The sequence below is a fragment of the Taurulus bubalis genome (genome assembly GCF_910589615.1).
Source record: "Taurulus bubalis genome assembly, chromosome: 14".
Lineage (NCBI taxonomy): Eukaryota > Metazoa > Chordata > Actinopteri > Perciformes > Cottidae > Taurulus > Taurulus bubalis.
Window position 1 is genome coordinate 23,964,626 of NC_136602.1, and position 20,043 is coordinate 23,984,668.

At 40.4% G+C, this 20,043-nt stretch overlaps 1 protein-coding gene and 1 long non-coding RNA gene across 2 annotated transcripts in view; one reads left to right on the forward strand and one right to left on the reverse strand.

The window, feature by feature from the left end:
* On the forward strand, positions 1–2,564 carry LOC306746974. Its single transcript, XR_013771135.1, has 3 exons — positions 1–141; positions 1,214–1,314; positions 2,431–2,564. It is a non-coding gene; the product is annotated as an uncharacterized lncRNA (long non-coding RNA).
* Positions 2,243–20,043, reverse strand: part of atp6v1ba (ATPase, H+ transporting, lysosomal, V1 subunit B, member a) — a gene marked incomplete at its 5' end in the record, with an annotated part of 39,754 nt that continues 21,953 nt past the window's right edge. Inside the window, 8 exons of the mRNA XM_079229964.1 lie at positions 2,243–3,406; positions 6,920–7,049; positions 7,218–7,322; positions 8,755–8,837; positions 9,636–9,786; positions 13,490–13,613; positions 13,694–13,791; positions 14,636–14,737. Coding sequence (XP_079086090.1) covers positions 3,264–3,406; positions 6,920–7,049; positions 7,218–7,322; positions 8,755–8,837; positions 9,636–9,786; positions 13,490–13,613; positions 13,694–13,791; positions 14,636–14,737 — 936 coding nt within the window. The 3' untranslated portion in view covers positions 2,243–3,263. The remainder of the gene's footprint in view (positions 3,407–6,919; positions 7,050–7,217; positions 7,323–8,754; positions 8,838–9,635; positions 9,787–13,489; positions 13,614–13,693; positions 13,792–14,635; positions 14,738–20,043) is intronic.

A 20,043-nucleotide genomic window follows, 5' to 3' on the forward strand; every position in this document is an offset into this window, starting at 1 on the left:
CGGTTGTACAGCTTTGTGATCACGGAGCTCTCCTCCAGCTCCTCGGCGGACATGCTGACCCGCTGCGTCCAAAGTCCCGCAGGAAGTGCTGCGCGCGACACACCTGACAGGTAGCGCGAGAGTCCCGCCCGAAAGCTACAGGTACAGTACATAGACTGTATACAAGTACATAGACACTATACAAGTACAGTACATAGACTGTATACAAGTACAAGTACAGTACATAGACTGTATACAAGTACATAGACACTATACAAGTACAGTACATAGACTGTATACAAGTACATAGACACTATACAAGTACAGTACATAGACTGTATACAAGTACATAGACTGTATACAAGTACATAGACACTATACAAGTACAGTACATAGACTGTATACAAGTACAGTACATAGACTGTATACAAGTACATAGACACTATACAAGTACAGTACATAGACTGTATACATGTACATAGACACTATACAAGTACAGTACATAGACTGTATACAAGTACAGTACATAGACTGTATACAAGTACATATACTATATGTACAGTACATAGACTGTATACAAATACAGTACCTAGAATATATACAGTACTTAGACTGTATACAGTATACATTCTATGTACTGTATTCAGTACACAGACTGTATACAGTATACAGTCTATGTACTGTATACAGTACATAGACTGTATACAGTATACATTCTGTGTACTGTATACAGTACACAGACTGTATACTGTATGCAGTCTATGTACTGTATTCAGTACACAGACTGTATACAGTACACAGACTGTATACAGTCTGTGTACTGTATATACTGTATACATTCCTAACGTTGTTTCCATTAAAGTGTTCTGGCAAGGCATACTATCATCTATTAAGATATATTTTAATAACAATATGATCATAACATACTCTAAAACATACATACTTTAGGTACAAGGGGCAAACAGAATAATCTATTAAGCATGATCATGACTGTATTTCTTACAAAGCAATGTGCATCATGTGTTCCCATTGATACGCCACAACACACTACACGTGTTTGAAAGAATAAGCAACAGATGCTTGTGTGAAAGTAAAACAATAGTCTGACATCAGGAGACAGATGAGGATAAATCAACAAAGAAAGAGTCATTTGTCAAGAATGAGGCTATTGTCCACATTATCGCGACGTATGCCTGTTGTAAATAATCAATTATCTCAATAATGTGTACAATAGCCGACAGAGCTGCTCCTCCCTGGTAGAAGCACTCATGTTGACATCTCAACGCTCCTGCAGTCTGAAGAGGCCTCCGGCTCAGGAGGGACTTTACTATAGAGGTTTGTATCTTCTGAAGATTCCTCCGGCATCTTCCAGGGGAAAGTGTTGCTGGCCTCGCTGGGAGCAGAGCCACGGCTTCAGGGAGCGAAGGGGGACTTCTATTTGGGAGGAGGAAATTATTATATATATATATAATATATTATATATATATATGTATATAATATATCTATATATATATTATATACATATATATATATATATATATTATATAATATATATATATATTATATATATATATATATATAATATATATATATATTTTATATATATATATTATATATATATATATATATATATATATATATATATATATATATATATATATATATATATATATAACAGGGTTGTTACGGTCATGGAGTTTTAAAATGGTTATTTCCAGGACCTGGAAAAGTCCTTGAAAAAAATAAACTCCCAAAGGTTTAGTAAAAGTCATGTAAATGTGTTATATTCATGTGTTCATGTGGTTCATTTACACTGAGTTTGAAATAATGAATATGCTTTTGAAAGAAAGACTCAGAATATAAGCAGGCATACATACAGGCATCTATATAAATGTTTATTCTTTTAATCAAACTATTGTCTCATTCATTTGTGTCATTTAAGGTTTACTGTATGCTTTGTATTCTCATTGTTAGTTTAAATACATTTACTCACTTTTTACTGTTTACACCCAGATTTCACTAAATGTTTGTAATGGACATTTGGTTTAAAGTCATGGAAAAGTCATGGAACCCATTGGTCAAGATGTGTATGAACCCTGTGATTATCTATGTATTCATACATGTGCATTTAATGCTGCTATAATATAAGTAGTCATTCTCATCTTGTTGGAAGGGACTGATATGTTGTCACGTTAATAAGCTTGATGTGTCGACCACATCGTTGATGTAGGTGACGGGTCAAGAGAAGAGAGATGAGTCAGCACACTCATAATTTAATTTATTCATCGACACATTACCTCACAAAAAAACATTATTGTTGCACAACAAAGAATTAGTTCCTGCAGACAGGTGGGAATGTTAAATATAATCTTACAGACTCGTCTTTTTGCAACACAAATCAAAAACGCCACGACAGAAATAATGTAAACATTCTCAGTATTTTTTTTCCAGAGCAGATGAGAGGAAGCAAGAGGGGAGAAAGAGCCAAAGTACTGCAGGCGACACGGAGCAGACGTCTGGACCAGATGGGCCGGGTTCACGAGAACCATGAGAACCACGGAGTCATAGAACATCCGAGTCATAGCCAACTTTAAGCCACGGACATGAAAAGAAACACAGCAGTTGCTCGTTATTAAACGATACAAAGGGTGGGGATAAATTAATAAGTACTAGACTATAAAATACCAATATGGGACGATTATGTGGTTCAGTTTGTGTAAACTTGTTCAGCGTATGGTCGGCCTTTTAGTTTAGTAAACGACAAGTTGAATCAGCATCTGATTGGTTCTGTCTGAATAAACGCTATGAGCTTCCCTGACTGTCTGACGCTCTTATGTACACACACATCTCTCTTCAGGTGGAAACGTCTTGTTTTAATGGGGGATGGATAGAACATAGTATTTATTTAAAAAGGAAACAGGAGAGGGGGATCCAGCAGAAACACACCCCAATAAATAACGACTCATTTATCACTTTTAGGATATGTTCACTTGTTTTTTGTTGCAATCAAAGGGGTAGACATTACAACCACAGACACGTTCCACACACTTCTGCACACATTTACACTACAGCACATCTACAGCAGGGGGAGATTACCAGCCGCTCCCCTTCAGGGGCGGGAGAGGCGTAATCAGGAGGGAGGGAGGGAGGGAGGGAGGGAGGGAGAGAGGGAGGGGAAGGGCGACGGCACCTCGGGGTGAGATGAAAGAAAGGAATAAAAGGTAGAAGAGGATGGTGGTAAACGGGGTGAACGGGACCAGATCAGGGCGCCCCCTGTGTGCGCCTCAGTGACGGGCGGCGGACTCCCTGGGGTAGAACTCGGCCAGGGTGCTCTGAGGAATCCTCTTCAGCATCTCCTTGGGGAAGATTCGCAGCAGCTGCCAGCCGATGTCCAGGGTTTCATACACCGTCCTGTTGTCGTACGGGCCTGGGGGGGGAGAGCGCTGCAGGTTACGACCCAAACCGACCACATGAAGCAAACACTGTTCTTACAAATATTTCACGAGGTACTCTATGCGTCATCGTGTCAAGTTGAAATATTCAACTCTGACGGTTTCCATGTTTTTTCGCAACGCAACGTTTTTTTTTCCGCGTTAAATTTGCTTTTTGGCAACCATTGGCGTCTGAGCATTGACTTTGCATGTAATCTACTCGCGTGGCGTGTGTAACGCAGCACGAGTGTTAAAGCTGCAGTAAATACATTTTGCATTCACGGCATTGACATAATATATAACAAGAGTGCTTTATATAAAATGTGCTTTTTCACACAAGGAGCAAACGTGAGACTTGACCTTAAACAGTGACGTGTGAGCATCTTTAGGGTCGAGAGGCTCGAGGGATGCGCTAGTTTACAGTAGATTAACTCATGACCGTTTGTAGAGACCCAGTGTAATTAGAACAGGCTACAGTTATTATTGCATGGCTAATAATGTCAGCAACACTTTCCTGTTCTCCTGAGTAAAGTACCCTCTGTATTCAGAAAGAACACATTCATACATATCTCCTGCACCATGACCTCAGAACCCTGTGGTTCTCTACTGTAGCTGCATGTTCATGCGACAAGGTCAAATACACTTATTCACTTTAAAGGAAAGCTTTCATTTTTAGTTTGCTGATAGATAAATGATTTTTTCTTTTGAGTCCTTCATGTATAGCTGTATGCAGCAGGTGATAAAACGCTCATCACCACCATAAGAGACTTGGACTTGAAAAGAGGACTTGTGAGGTTATCATCCAATCAGTTATTTCTGCGTCCACCTGATGGATTGAAGTCCAACATTCACAACTAGCTCTGGTTTGGTCTCCACCAACTCCTCTGGCTCTTTGGTGGCTAAACGCTCCACCAGATAACCGCCTAGCGGTTTAGTGCTGAGCAGGTAGTGAACAGTGGCTTGTTCCAACTATTCATTCTCACTAAAACAGCTGCCTGCTGGGAGTGAGGAGCATGAAAGCACAGCTGGTGGGCTGTAAAACCAAAACAACGAGCTAAAATGAGCTAAAAGGCTCCTTAAAGCAGAGGGGAAGTGCAGCGTTGGTCATCATTATTGGTGGGTTCCCATTAAGTGACCACTTTAAAGCTTTGCTTATTCAAAGTTATCAGTGCATCTTTGAAGACCACCATCCCTCAACACCTGAAAAGAGCGGTGGTTAGAGGACCGTCTGAGAAGAGGCTCCCATGCATGTTTTCTTTTCCCTAAGTTGATTAAATCATCAGAAACAGAACCATGTGATGTAAAAGTCATCACACTGTAGCTGTGCTGCTATTTGTTAAATATTGAGAAATCACAAGACGTACCCTCCAGTCAATGCTGTTACCATTTCAAGGCCAACATACCAAGAGCTTCTATTGTGACAACAGCAAGGTCTTGAGTGGTTTGTGACATGGCGTCAACAAATCCTGATCAAGGACACATTTTGAGACAAAGATGTCACTTTCTTTTCTTAGGTTACCATCTGGAAGAGCAAGGACTCCTCTATGGCTGTCAACTTCAGGTGGAAGACACTGCAGACACAGTTCTGAATCGAAAGCTTGGTATAATAATGCTGCATCATGATTCATCTAAATATCCGTGACTCAATTACACAAACGGAACATTAAACACTTCAATGTATCCCATAGAAGGCAACAATAAAGCAGCGTTAGCTCGTCTTAATCCCCTGATGTGAGGCAGTGTAAAGTCACCATGAGAAGTTAATCTCTTCATAATGTGGTGCTCCCAAGTGTACAAACATTCATGATCCCCAGAGGATGAACCCTCCTGACTTTAGTGATCCCAGGGCTTTCATCTAGCGCTAGCTAGGTTGACGTTTGTGGTTTTGAGTGAAATGTCTCAACTACTTTTGGAATGCCATGAGATTGGTACAATACTCTTGCTTACGACTAGATAGCTGCAACAAGTACACACTCAGTTGTGCTTTGTGTTTTGGTGAATTAGCTAAACTTAGCATGCTAATTCACTAAAGCATTTCCAGTCTTCACGCCAAGCCGTGCAGATGACACCCTAAGTTAGCCGTTTCCAGTCTTTGTGCTAAGCTAATCGTATCCAACTCCGCTCCATCTGCTGGACTCAATCACCTCTTCAGTGTCAGTACACACTCCATTGTAGAACATGTGGAGCCCAGATGGGAAGCTGCAGTAGTCATAGAAGAAATGCCTCATAGTGGCGTACATGAAACCTGATCAAAACAAAGGGGTTTAGTTCATCAATGACCTGAGTTGAGTTGGTCTCTGCTGTTGTTGTACTGAGACCGTTTAGACAAAAGACTATTTCTCTTGATATTTCTCTCATGCATTGATAACTATTCTCCTGTGGAATCTATGCGTGTTAAAAAGGAGAAATACAGCTCTGTATGTTCAGTATCTACACAGACCATTAAATCATTGCAACACCCGGCTTTGTTCCGTCACTTTAGAGAAGAGATGGAGCAAAATACTCAGGCGTGAGTCGGCAACAAAAGGAACCCAAATAGATCAATATTTTCAAGGGACAAATGTAAAGATGGAATCCAATGTGGATGCCACTTCAACCAGCAATATATATATATATTGTAATATATAAGCAATAACCTTAAGGCCTGTCCTACACCCACTCTACATGTATACTGATCTTATTTCAATGAGAAGACAAATGTAAAGGCCTCTGTGGCTTTACTTTAAACAGTATAATAACAGCATGTTGCACAATACAGTGTGTGGCATCTGCAATCAAAGTCCATTAGCTTGGATGCTAATGGCTGCTCAAATGTGACAGGAAGTAAGCGACAAACACATTTCCAGTACAAGTTGTCTAGACTGCATGGAAACTGAATCTCTCAGACACACGCATGACTTCAGAGTCACCGAGTGTCACAATTAGAGACCGCTACCGACACACACCTCTCACCCTCGTATTCATTATCTTACTAAACCCTATTGCACTGCCGCATTCCCACTTATGACTTTCCATTATAATCCCTATGAAGTGATGTTTTCGTATGGGGTCTCATTCATTTCTCCATGCTGAAACCTTATTTGACTGCGCTGCTGCAGGCTTGCGCCGCTGCTAGATGGCGCCGCTGCTAGCTTGCGGCGCTGCTGGCTGGCGCCGCTGCTGGCTGGCGCCGCTGCTAGCTTGCGCCGCTGCTAGCTTGCGTCGCTGCTAGCTTGCGCCGCTGCTAGCTTGCTACAGCGGGGACACCCACCGGAGGTAGAAGCGGCTTGTAACCCGACTTTTACGGTAAATGACCGTCACTGCTCACTATGTGATAGCAGTCCACTCTGTTCTAGAGGCCTACATGTGGTACAGTGACCAACCACTAAATCAGACTCATCCTGCTCCCACACGGCTGAAATGAAACAGCACAACATCTGCATGAGGTTCTCTGTGGCGAACGCAGCGTTTTGGGATGTGAAGAGAGCGAAAAGCCGCTTGAACACGGGTGAATGGTTGCATCTTCTTACCCTGAGCAATGAAGTTCTTCTCAAACTTCTGTAGGAACTCCAGGTAGAGCAGGTCGTCAGAGGTGAGGGCCTCTTCTCCCACCACGGCCTTCATGGCCTGGACGTCCTTCCCAATGGCGTAGCAGGCGTACTGGAGACAGAGTCACAATGATAACGGCTCATGAGGCGTTCAAACAGAGTCGTCCCTTTCCTCTCCATATACTATCATCGCCAGTGCTTTTAGTTATTCTTCCAACTTGTGTTCCTATTCAGAGGGCAACCTTCTGTCTGCTTTCTTTAGGTACAAGAGGTTGTTTACCAGCTGGTTTGAAACGTCGGCATGGTCCTTCCTGGTCATCCCCTCACCGATGGCTGACTTCATCAGACGGGACAGAGAGGGCAACACATTGATTGGTGGGTAGATCTGAAAGACAACCATGAGAATACATGCGCTGTTAAAGCAAAGTGTTCAACTGATTTTACTTTAAAAGATAACGTATACTGAAATGCTCGGTCCAATTCTTAGTGGAGGTCTACTTGGGGACGTATTGACTTTGGGCTTCTCGTCCCCCGTCCAGTCATGGCAGAGTTCTGCATTTAACCAATTAGATGTTAAATTGTGCACAAGTGTATATTTCCCTGCTGAGGACGAATAAAGCATAAAACATAATGGGATTATGATATTTCGGCCCCTTCTTCCGAGTCAAATCTCAATCGAATCTAAATACACATTCTGTTAGATTCCATTGACCTGAGGATATCATGTTATTCTTTATGTCCATCGCTAAAAATCCACTGAGAAATCATAGAAAACATACTCCTAGCCGATAACCGCTCAAGGGTCTTCTTCAGTAATCCAGTGATCGCAAACAGGAGCGCTACATCAACACATAATGGTGCCAATTTAGAAAGAAATGACAATAAGATGAACATAAACACAAAGTATATCATGCCTCATAACTACTACTGCTGCCGTCTGCTCTGATGTAAATGTTCTTCGGTGAGGATTTAACTCGTCCTGCTTTGTGATGAAGAGGAACAGAAAAGTAGAAACCAAATGACGCTGCTATTATTTCACGTGGACTAAACTGAAGGTTCAACCACCAGGGTCTTCCCCAGTGAATTCTACAGGTAATAATGAGGAAACGTCTCGACCAATAAGCCGGAATGAGATGGGAGACGTTTTCAGAAAGAAGAGACGGACATGTCCACACGTCTAGTCGTATTGTCTTCATGCGATCCGAGTCTGAAGGGAACCCAAACTTTGATCATTCCAGTTCAGGGACACGCTGTCACTCTGATTACGGCCCATTTACCAAATAATAATAATAATACTACATTAGGAGACACCAAGCAAATGAAGTAATTAAGGAAAATGATTGACCAATTGGTGAACTTAACTGAATATAATATGAATGTGATATTTAGTGATCAAACTTGAGATGTGATAAGTAATCTAATTAAGAAATGACGACTTGTCATCTCATCACAAATAAATACAAACCATCTTTGTACTATTTTCCCCTCTTAATGAGGCAGACAATCTTAATTCCAGTCATTCCTACATCAAATAAAAGGGGCAATCAATTAATAATATGAAATCAATATATAAATACATTTCTGACTGTGTGGATGTCTAAGAATTTAACTCGACTGGGTCACATTTGCTGATGCCCGAGTTTTAATACATTGTTCTCACTTGGTTAAACTACCAAAATGATAGGGGTTAGCATTTGATATTGTGTATATGTAAATGCATGTACAAATGACCAGAGCAACATGTGGCATTTTTAACTCAAGTTGGATGAATGTTGCATTAAGAAAAGGCTTTAAAAAGTGATGAAGACTGCTGATACCTGTCTGTTGTGCAGCTGTCTCTCAACGTAGACCTGACCCTCTGTGATGTATCCAGTCAGATCAGGAATGGGATGGGTGATGTCTGTCAGAGGCACAACGATGGATTCAATCACAACATAACACACAAATAATTACGCATTTGCAATGTAAACACTACATATACCATTGAGCTACATTCACAGAGAAGAAGAGCTACAGTTGAAAATCGATGTGTTCAAAAGAATGTCACATTGGGCAGAAATAGAATTCATGTTAGCTTCCTGTTTTAAAGGCCGTTACTCTAAATCAAGAGCTCTTGGGAGCGCCGGCAGCGTTGAGTAAAAAGCCGACACAATCACCTCCCTGTGACGCCGTAATGGGTGGGGGCTCTTCATACGTGTTGCTATGGTAACTGCAGGCTTCCAAAATGTCTCCTCGGTCCATTTGAGATGCCGACAACCGTCGTTCAAAGACTATCAACATTGCTTTGAACGCATCAAACACATGCGTTCATAAATCATAACATTGTCCCCAAAAGGCTGACGGATGTGAAGACTTAAAGGTTCATACACATTCTGACCAATGAGTTACATGACTTTAAACAATTTCTTATTGTAGACAGTAAAAAGTGAGTAAATGTAGTATTTAAACTAACAATGAGAATACAAAGCATACAGTAAACCTTAAATGACTCAAATGAATGAGACAATAGTTTGATTAAAAGAATAAACATTTATATAGATGCCTGTATGCATGCCTGCTTATATTTTGAGTCTTTCTTTTAAAAGCATATTCATTATTTCAAACTCAGCGTAAATGAACGACATGAACATAACATTAAATGACGGTAAGAACCCTGTTAAAGCAGAGGAAGCTCCTGCGCTACAGCTGCTGCCCTCACCGTCATTGGGCATGGTGAGAATAGGGATCTGGGTGATGGAGCCATTTCTGCCCTCCACTCGGCCGGCACGCTCGTAGATGGTGGCCAGATCGGTGTACATGTAGCCGGGGAAGCCTCTGCGGCCGGGCACTTCCTCTCGGGCAGCAGAGACCTGCAGGGGAGGAGTGGGCGGTGAGTGGGAGGCAACATGAGAGCTAGGACTAGCATAAGCTAGAGCAGTGATTTTCAACAAGTGTGCCGTGAGAGATCGTCAGGTGTGCCGTGGGAAAATGTCCAATTTCACTTAATCGGTCCAAAAACATTCCATTGTTGAGCGTCTGAGCTGCAATATAGTGTCTGGTCTAGTAATGAAATACTCTTCCATGCCAGTAGGTAGCACAATAATTACCTACCATATATTCAATTTTTATTTTGCTTTTTGACTGTTTTAATGTTTTCTTAACGGTTTTTAAATCCTGTTTTCTCTGCATTATTTTTGATGCTTTCAATGGTTTTATGTTAAGCACTGTGAATCAATCACCTTGTTGAAATGTGCTATACAAATAAACTTGCCTTGCATTACCATATACGCTGTTTTTTTTTTTTTTTAGAACTTTTTTGGTTGTTGGTTAGCCACGGGATTTTGTGCCGCTCAAAAAACATTGAAAAACACTGAGCTAGAGGGAACAAGGCTGATAACATGCATTTACATTTTATTTCATTAAGTTTTAGAACATGCTATAATGCTGCATGCATTCATTGTCGGCGACTTATTTGGAGCAGCAGAACAAGCTGAATGTAAAAAGGGAGGCGATGATAGCAGAATCAGAGCAATAATGTTGTTCATTTGGAGTCGTGTTCACCTGCTGAATTTAAGTCCAATTCTCACTCTTAGAGCTCACGTTTAGTCTGCATCAACTCCTGAGAGGAATATCTGGCTATTTGGCTTCTAAATGCTCCAATATGCATAGTGGAGCTAGCTATCAATAAGAGACTAGCGGGTGAACACCCGCTTATTGATAGCACTATGCTAATTAACCCAGTTCAGGATAACCAAACTAATTAACTCAGTTCAGGCTAACCAAACTAGCTTGCTAATGCCACTAGAAACCAGCAAGAGACGGTTGTTTCAGAGAAAGAAATTGATCGGTGCTGGTTAAAGTTGAAATCAAGGATGCACCATTTAAAACGTTGCTATGCTTCTCCATGCTAGTACTATCCCTGTAAACTGCATACATGCTATGCTAGAATGGACAGGCAGCACATAAAGTTATCTGTTAGTTATTCACGACATGACATTTCAACTGGCCGTCTTATAAAAATAAAGATCATCATTAAAGTTCCACTGCTAACAGGGTGGTAAATAGACAGAAAGAGATATTATTTTGTATCTTAAGAGACTTCATTTTGCTGCATTTTCTTTACCATACTAAAAATACATGAATACTAAAACCGTTTACTGTTGGAGTCAAGTGATGCTAACTCCTTCAGAATCTTTCACAAGAGGCAAACAGCTGGTTGGAAACGTCACCATTCTGTTTTTAGATAAAAATGACCAAAAGCAAATTCTTGTTCCTAAAGTCAAGTGAATTAAGAGCAAGAGGGAAAGAAAATGCATCCCATTCATCGTCAATTTCAAAAGGTTGATGGGCAGGCTAAACACTTTCGAACTATATTTTCAATGCAGAACTCAACCTTCGCGCGCGTGAATGGGAGCAGAAGTTGAACGTTAACGTCCTCCTGGCTCTTTGTGTCGGCTCATACAGCCAAGCTGCCCGAGCCGACGATTGGTGCCGCGAACAAGTGCCAAGGCTATGGACGGCGAGCGAAGGAGGAATAACGCATATACACATGGACCATTTAAAAACCTGCATTGTGCTGCCGGCATAGCGAGACCGCAAACTGTACCACATAAAGGAATTATCACAGAGAGTCAAAGAGGCCCGACTCCTCGCCTCAAGGGGACAATCGGACAAGAATGAAGTTGAGGTATGAATGAAGGACACATTATGCTCCCTTTCAGCAAGGAGCACAATACTTTAGTGAGTCAATCACCTGTGTGCTAATGCTGCAGAGAATCGACATTGGTGTGTTGCTGTGTTCAAGGAGGACTCAATATGTACTATACTATATGTGGTAGTTGTCCACTAAGAAGACAGAACAGTTAGACATATTTCTGATGACTGTCAAGTTGTTAAAATAGTCCCAAACACATGATCTATTTTCTCCAGTTTGAGTAACATTTGCTAAAAACGACATTGGCCAGCTGTTCTAGGAAATGACTGACCTTTTTGATGAAATACTTATTCATTGTGAACAGATTTAAAGTGTGTAAATATTCAGTAGGAATCAAAGGGCTTTGGGGCTAAGTAATAAAGTCAGATCCACAAACACATTGTTGGTTTGGGCCTTTTCATGAGATTTGTTGATGGTAAGAACATTATTTTTAAAATGCCAGACTCATCCTTTAATCCTTTCAGACGTGGTAAGAGTGAATAGTAGAAGCTAAAGAATGAAGCGATAAAGAGAGAGGACCTCAGAGCTCAGACCTTGATACAGTATGTCAGAGTAAATGCCATAAATGGACAAAATAAATGATATTCTGGTAATTTGCTGAGCCCGTCACTCATGCTGAGAACACATTAACACACATAATAAGCGCTTCTTTAACGGGGTCTACTTATCAAGTGTCCATTTAGTGCTACCCTTTTCTTTTTTTGTTTCCAGCAGGGCCAACAATAACCACAATATATCCAGGAGTGAAATACAGTTTTTTTTGTATGTGAACATTCTGAACGCTGAGCGTGACCAGGAGGTCTCATGTTCACACCAACAGTGTTGCGTAAAATTGGCGTGGCGTCAGCCAATCAGCGTCGAGAAGCTCCGCCCCTCATCACTCGTCCTGAACCAGAGCTGGTAGCGGCTTCATTCAGACGCTGTTGTGGGACTTCGGATAATATAATATTATATATTTATACACTATCGTTCAAAAGTTTGGGGTCACTTAGAAATGTCCTTATTTTTCAAAGAAAAGCACTGTTTTTTTCAATGAAGATAACATTAAATTAATCAGAAATACACTATACATTGTTAATGTGGTAAATGATTATTCTAGGTGGAAACGTCTGGTTTTTAATGAAATATCTACATATTGTATGTGTATAGTGTAGAGAGGCCTATTTCCAGCAACTCAGTGTTCTAATGGTACATTGAGTTTGCTCATCGCATAGAAGACTAATGGATGATTAGAAAACCCTTGAGAACCCTTGTGCAATTATGTTAGCACAACTTAAAACTGTAATGCTGGTGAGAAGCTATAAAACTGGCCTTCCTTTGAGCTAGTTGAGTATCTGGAGCATCACATTGTGGGTTCATTATACTCTCAAAATGGCCAGAAAAAGAGAACTTTCATGTGAAACTCGCCCGTCTGTTCTTGTTCTTAGAAATGAAGGCTATTCCATGCAGGAAATTGCGAAGAAACTGAAAATTTGTCTGGGTGACCCCAAACTTTTGAACGGTAGTGTGTGTGTGTGTGTGTGTATATATATATATATATATATATATATATATATATATATATATATATATATATATATATATATATATATATATATATATATATATATATATATATATATATATATATATACATATTTATCAACCCAGACACCATGGAGTTTGATGTTCCGACGTATGTGAAATTTACACAAACAAAACAAACAAAATAAAGCAGAACTAGTGGTTATTTCCATGGTGGATGGCGTAAACGGTAACTGTTTTTAACGGAGATAAGCCACGCCCCCTTTCAGGCACGAGTAACATTCGCGACACGTTTGGTGTGAACGCAGCACAAGAGGAGCTGCTGGTGGTGGTACCTCTCTCAGAGCCTCCGCGTAGGAGCTCATGTCCGTCAGGATGACCAGGACGTGCTTCTCACACTGGTAGGCCAGGTACTCCGCCGCCGTCAGCGCCAGGCGGGGGGTGATGATACGCTCGATGCTGATTGGTCACAGAAAAGAATAAGGGTTAAATGTGGGATCGGTTGGCACAAAGACAACTTTCATTGCTCAGATTCTTACGTGGGGTCATTGGCCAGGTTGAGGAAAAGGCAGACATTGTCCATGGAGCCATTCTCCTCAAAATCAGACTTGAAGAAGCGGGCAGTTTCCATGTTGACCTGAAGTTAATGATACAGAGGCACCGTTTTAACAAAAGATTAACCATAAGCCCTTTTCAGACATCAAATATGTGACGCAACAGGCTCCATGCATCAGTTACAGCGAAGGTATTCAAACAGAGATGTGTGTGTACATGTATGTGCCAATTACAATGAAGTAAAACAATATATTCAAATGTTTTACTTTTAAAACTAGACCAAAGTTCATAGTTTTTGGTTGGTAATTTGTCAAAACACTGACAAAAAAATAAAGAAAAAAATAGTAAAACATTCAACTTTTGCTCTCAGGATTGAGACGGAGACTAAAGTTTATCAGGAGCCATTCCCTCGGCTGACTAGAAGTTTTATACACAGTTTTTCTACCATCAAACAGCTGCATTGCTCTTATTGTGAACATAATGTCCTTCAGTTTGTCCTGGAAACAAAAAAATGCATATGCAAGTGTTGACTTGCACAAATCCCTATTAACGCTGCATTTCTCTCCTGCTAGACGGACCACAATGGGATGTGAATTGCTGGAAGAGGGAAGGATTAGTATTTAGCAAGTGTGTGTGTGTGTGTGTATGTGTGTGTGTGTCAGGTCAACCTGTCCCAAAAGGCGGAACAGGAGGAGCAGCTGAGGAGAGAACTTGATACTGTGGCTCCGACAGCGGTAAAGGGCCTGTTGAATTAGTAACCGGTCTACATGAACGGGGATATGCTCAGAGGTGCAGAAGTAACAAGAGGGACTTAAAGGTTAAATCACCTGGTGAATAAAGGAGAGCCAGCAGGGCGGGAGGGAAGGGACAGGGTGTCACGTCAGGGTTAAAAGGGGATTAGTGTCACAGATGGGGGGTCCGCTTACCCCCATGGCGGCGAAGACAATGGCAAAGTTGTCAGAACTGTAGTCCATCACATCCTTGGACTTCTGCACCAAACCGGCCTGGCGACAGATCTGGGCAGCAATCTGGGAGCGAGAAAACAGACAGTGGGATTTAGACAGCAAAGAGTTCTCAAGGCCGACACGCAGTACGCAATGACATGTCAGATGTCGACTTATGTGAGCGGTAACTTGCTGTCTGTCTGAGGGGTATGTCAAGTAGAGATCTGAATCCAGTATCCAGAGTGCAAATCCTTTTCAATCCCTTATCATATGCAACTGGATTTAGCTTTTAACATTTGCAAGTGCCTGAGGTTAAAACAACTTGTCAAAAAACAGATTCAATTGAGATATGTTGCATGAAAGAATGCAGAAACACTTGCTTTTAGTGGTACAACCTGTATTTCCGCCCTGAAAACTAGATGAGCAACACAAGAAATACTCATTTTAATAACAAGTGGAGCGTACTTACTTTGCACACCTTTAATCTATTTTAAACTTTTAAAAACCCTCCACCCCCCATGGTGATTGTTATATAAAACTGTAAATCATAGCTTGTTTTATGAAAAAAACAGCCCAAAACTGCTGTATTTGGATGTATTGAACACCATAAGTAATATACAAGTGAAATATATGGTTTGGTACATGAACAAATTCAAATGTCACAGATGTTGTAGTCCTCGCCTGAATGTTCTGTTCTAAACCCTCTCTAACTTTGTTCTGCTTCACTTTATCAAAGTCAACCTTTGCAGAGAGAACGTTCACATATTGTATTATGATTTGGGTTAGAGAATGTTCACATATTGAGCTATGATTTGGGTTAGAGAATGTTCACATATTGTGTTATGATTTGGGTTAGAGAATGTTCACATATTGTATTATGATTTGGGTTAGAGAATGTTCACATATTGAGCTATGATTTGGGTTAGAGAATGTTCACATATTGTATTATGATTTGGGTTAGAGAATGTTCACATATTGTGTTATGATTTGGGTTAGAGAATGTTCACATATTAAGCTATGATTTGGGTTAGAGAATGTTCACATATTGAGCTATGATTTGGGTTAGAGAATGTTCACATATTGTATTATGATTTGGGTTAGAGAATGTTCACATATTGTATTATGATTTGGGTTAGAGAATGTTCACATATTGTGTTATGATTTGGGTTAGAGAATGTTCACATATTAAGCTATGATTTGAGTTAGAGAATGTTCACATATTGAGTTATGATTTGGGTTAGAGAATGTTCACATATTGAGTTATGATTTGGGTTAGAGTTGGACCTTACAACTGCATCATTTCAAAGAAATAATTATCCTGAAAGTGATTCTTTTATAGGCGGACCTGAAACTTTTTCATTTTTTTCTGTGTTTCATCTTCATTTACTTTTGACCAGTAACATATCGACTGATATTTACACATCTGAACATAATCTCACATGTGTACCTTTTATTATAACACCAACATAATTCAAACAGCCCTAGTGGATGCAGAGATACACACTTTTTAGTTTGGGGATGACATTTGAGGAAAGGGCTTAAAAATAAGGTGTTTTTAAAAAGGCTTACCGGTAGTTTAAAAATAAAACCTCCAATTACATACCATTATCAGTAAAAATCAAGTGGCTTGCAGCTAAATTGACACAGATTTAGAATATCAGTCTCTGGTTGACATATTCCACTTGTGTATGAATACAAATAACTCATCTCGTCTTCCATTCTTTTAGATACGTGTCACACCACGAACCACGACCTTTGCCTGGACTGAAACCACTAAATCCAGTAGAGGGAAGCGTCTGTGTGATACTTCATGAATTTGTGGAATGAAAGAGGAATTTCACGCTCATCACAAAGTCGCCGCCCCGGTGTTGATCCGGCCTGACCTCCCCGTGGACCCCGAGTCCAGGCACCTGGCCCATAGAGGCGACCGCCACATGGATGACCTCTGTGACATGCGCTTAATGAAACAATGAGCCAAGTTTTCACACCATCCCGATGGCACGACAAGCAGGGTCATCATTAGGCGGACAACACTCGCCGTGGTTATTTGGCCGGTTCCGCAGCGGGACCCTTTTGACGGGGATTGGGCCCGATGGCTGTATTTACGCTCATGTAACACAATAAGTGTTTGAAGAAAGGGATGCTATGACAGATTTGCTCAGTGAAGTTTCCCTGTAATACTAGTTCAAGTCAAGCATTAGGAGTCTCATTGTGTTTGCCAACCACTCTGATGGTAATTCACCACAGCAGCTTCAGGGCAGGAGCTGCTGAATGCTCCACTATGTTCACTGGGAGCTGCTGCCTGTGTGTCGGCTGTGAGGGGCGCTAGCAGGTAGAACAGCGGGCGTTGCACTGGAAGCATTTAATAATACTGGTTTATTTGATGAAGGGACAGTGCATATTCATAAAAACATTTCTGTAAACGAGCCAGAGTTAGCCAAGAGGCTATTTTTCATCTGTAGTCTATGTATATGTATTTTTTTGTCAATACATAGGAACTTCAAATAAAGCTACCTTAAACCGTGATGACACTGGTTAACACTACAATCAGAATCAGATTTAATGGCCATGTGTGTTTACACAGACATGACATTTGACTTTGGTTACACTTAGCTCTTCGTACTTGTACACAATAAACAAAATAAAAATTTAAAAAAGACTCAATCTGCTTTGATGTAAACCCAAATCTGACTATTTGTAAGCATGTGCAGAAAGCAGGTACAATTATTCAAACTATTTCCATGGAATATTTCACTCTTTATCAGGTTGGCTGGAGTGAAAGCGAGGGAGAGGAAAAACCATCTTAAAGTCAGAGTTTAACAGCGACATCAGCATTTACAGTCCCGACTGTTGATTTTTACAGACATGAGATTCAAAAACAGGCAGCATGCCAATTAGATTTATTCAGAAGCCATCCCTTTTATATTTTACTACTCAAACAAAAAAAAATATGATTTTTCATATTTCCATTTGGCAGATAAAAATGAAGTTTAACCCTAGTCTTGTGTCAAGGTGGTTCAATATTTGGCGGTCATAACAACTTAAAAAAGGGTTTACTGGATATTAAAACATGATGAGCGCAGCATAACAGTGGAAAGGGGCGTGTTTGGTGAGCGCAGCATAACAGTGGAAAGGGGCGTGTTTGGTGAGTGCAGCATAACAGTGGAAAGGGGCGTGTTTGGTGAGTGCAGCATAACAGTGGAAAGGGGGCGTGTTTGGTGGGCGCAGCATAACAGTGGAAAGGGGGCGTGTTTGGTGGGCGCAGCATAACAGTGGAAAGGGGCGTGTTTGGTGAGTGCAGCATAACAGTGGAAAGGGGCGTGTTTGGTGAGCGCAGCATAACAGTGGAAAGGGGCGTGTTTGGTGAGAAAGGGGCCTGTTTGGTGAGTGCAGCATAACAGTGGAAAGGGGCGTGTTTGTTGAGAAAGGGGCGTGTTTGGTGAGTGCAGCATAACAGTGGAAAGGGGCGTGTTTGGTGAGAAAGGGGCGTGTTTGGTGAGCGCAGCATAACGGTGGAGTAGCAACACCACAAACAGACTTGGTACTTCCTGCTGAGGAATTCTTTCTTCCCGTTTTTTTTATTTTACTAATTTTAGTAACCATAACTACGGCACTCACCAATTAGCCTCAGTCAAATGTTTGACTTCATCTCAACAGATTAATACAACAGGAGATATTCTAATATGGAACACACTTGTGATTTAAGTGGGACAACGGGGTCATGCATATCTATTGTGAGGCGTGAAAAACCCTGCAGAGGAAGCAGAAGTCACATTGTGGTCATGGGACACTGAGGAAAACAGCTGACACCCATGAACGACCCGAGTCATCAACGTTAAACATTCCCATTGTGAGGCTGCCACAGAAATAAATAAACATCTTCCGTGGGCTTTTGTCTTCAGATTACGGCTCTAAGTGGAAAATCTTTGGATCTATTTAAAACAAATTGCAATTCAGAGGTTCCTTCTCAACCTTGGGATCACTTCTAGCTGCTTAGTTTCAGGTAAAGCCAAGTAGCTGAGTTTATTGCCACTTTGCTTTAGAAATAAATCATAACAAATAGAAGAATTGCATTTCATTTAAGCAAATTAATACATTAAAGGAGAGTTGACGAGTTATTTTGTGACAAACTACTGCAATGTTTGCAGCCATCATGTCTTGTAACTAGAATGCGTCGCAGAGAGAAGAGGCCTGACTGCATTAAGGAATACTTTAGTCTCACAAACAGACCGTTCTCCACACTTGGTTCAAGCTCTGGCTTGTGATTGGTTAAAAACAATCATCTTTAAACCAATCGGTGGTCTTGGGGTGGGGGGGCGTTTTGCGCATGAGGAGAACAGCCCTGGCATTAAAATGGCTAAATCACTGCAAACTAAAATGTCACATAAAACATTAAAAGACGATTAACGACTATGTAATGTGACTTTTGATAAAGACAAACACAATTTGTTCCACATTCAGAAGTAAATTTGACTTCACATACAGAGAAGGTGACTAAAACAGCTTCTGACCACTAAGGAAGCAGTCAAAGTATCCCGTGCTTTTATTTTAAATAGGTCGTTTCTTGTAATGGGTTTGGGACTGACCTAGACTGGACTTATTCACTAGAAAGCTTTTTCCTTTCTCCTATGCACCAACATTAATTAATACCTGCCCAAAGCTCTGTGAAAAGTCTCAAACAGCTGAAAACTATTCATTTGGTCCATATTTAATGTTAATTATTATGATTATTATTTAATCATCGGTGGCCATTGCTGAATGTTATTTATTAAGTGGAATGGATTGGAATTTTAAAACCAGTGAGACATAGGTCAACTGATATATATATATATATATATCTATATATATATAGATATATATATAGATATATATATATATATATATAGATATATATATAGATATATATATATATATATATATATATATATATATATAGATATATATATATATATATATATATATATATATATATATATATATATATATATATATATATATATAGATATATATATATATATACTGATATATAGATATACACTCACCTAAAGGATTATTAGGAACACCATACTAATACTGTGTTTGACCCCCTTTCGCCTTCAGAACTGCCTTAATTCTACGTGGCATTGATTCAACAAGGTGCTGAAAGCATTCTTTAGAAATGTTGGCCCATATTGATAGGATAGCATCTTGCAGTTGATGGAGATTTGTGGGATGCACATCCAGGGCACGAAGCTCCCGTTCCACCACATCCCAAAGATGCTCTATTGGGTTGAGATCTGGTGACTGTGGGTGCCATTTTAGTACAGTGAACTCATTGTCATGTTCAAGAAACCAATTAGAAATGATTGGAGCTTTGTGACATGGTGTATTATCCTGCTGGAAGTAGCCAT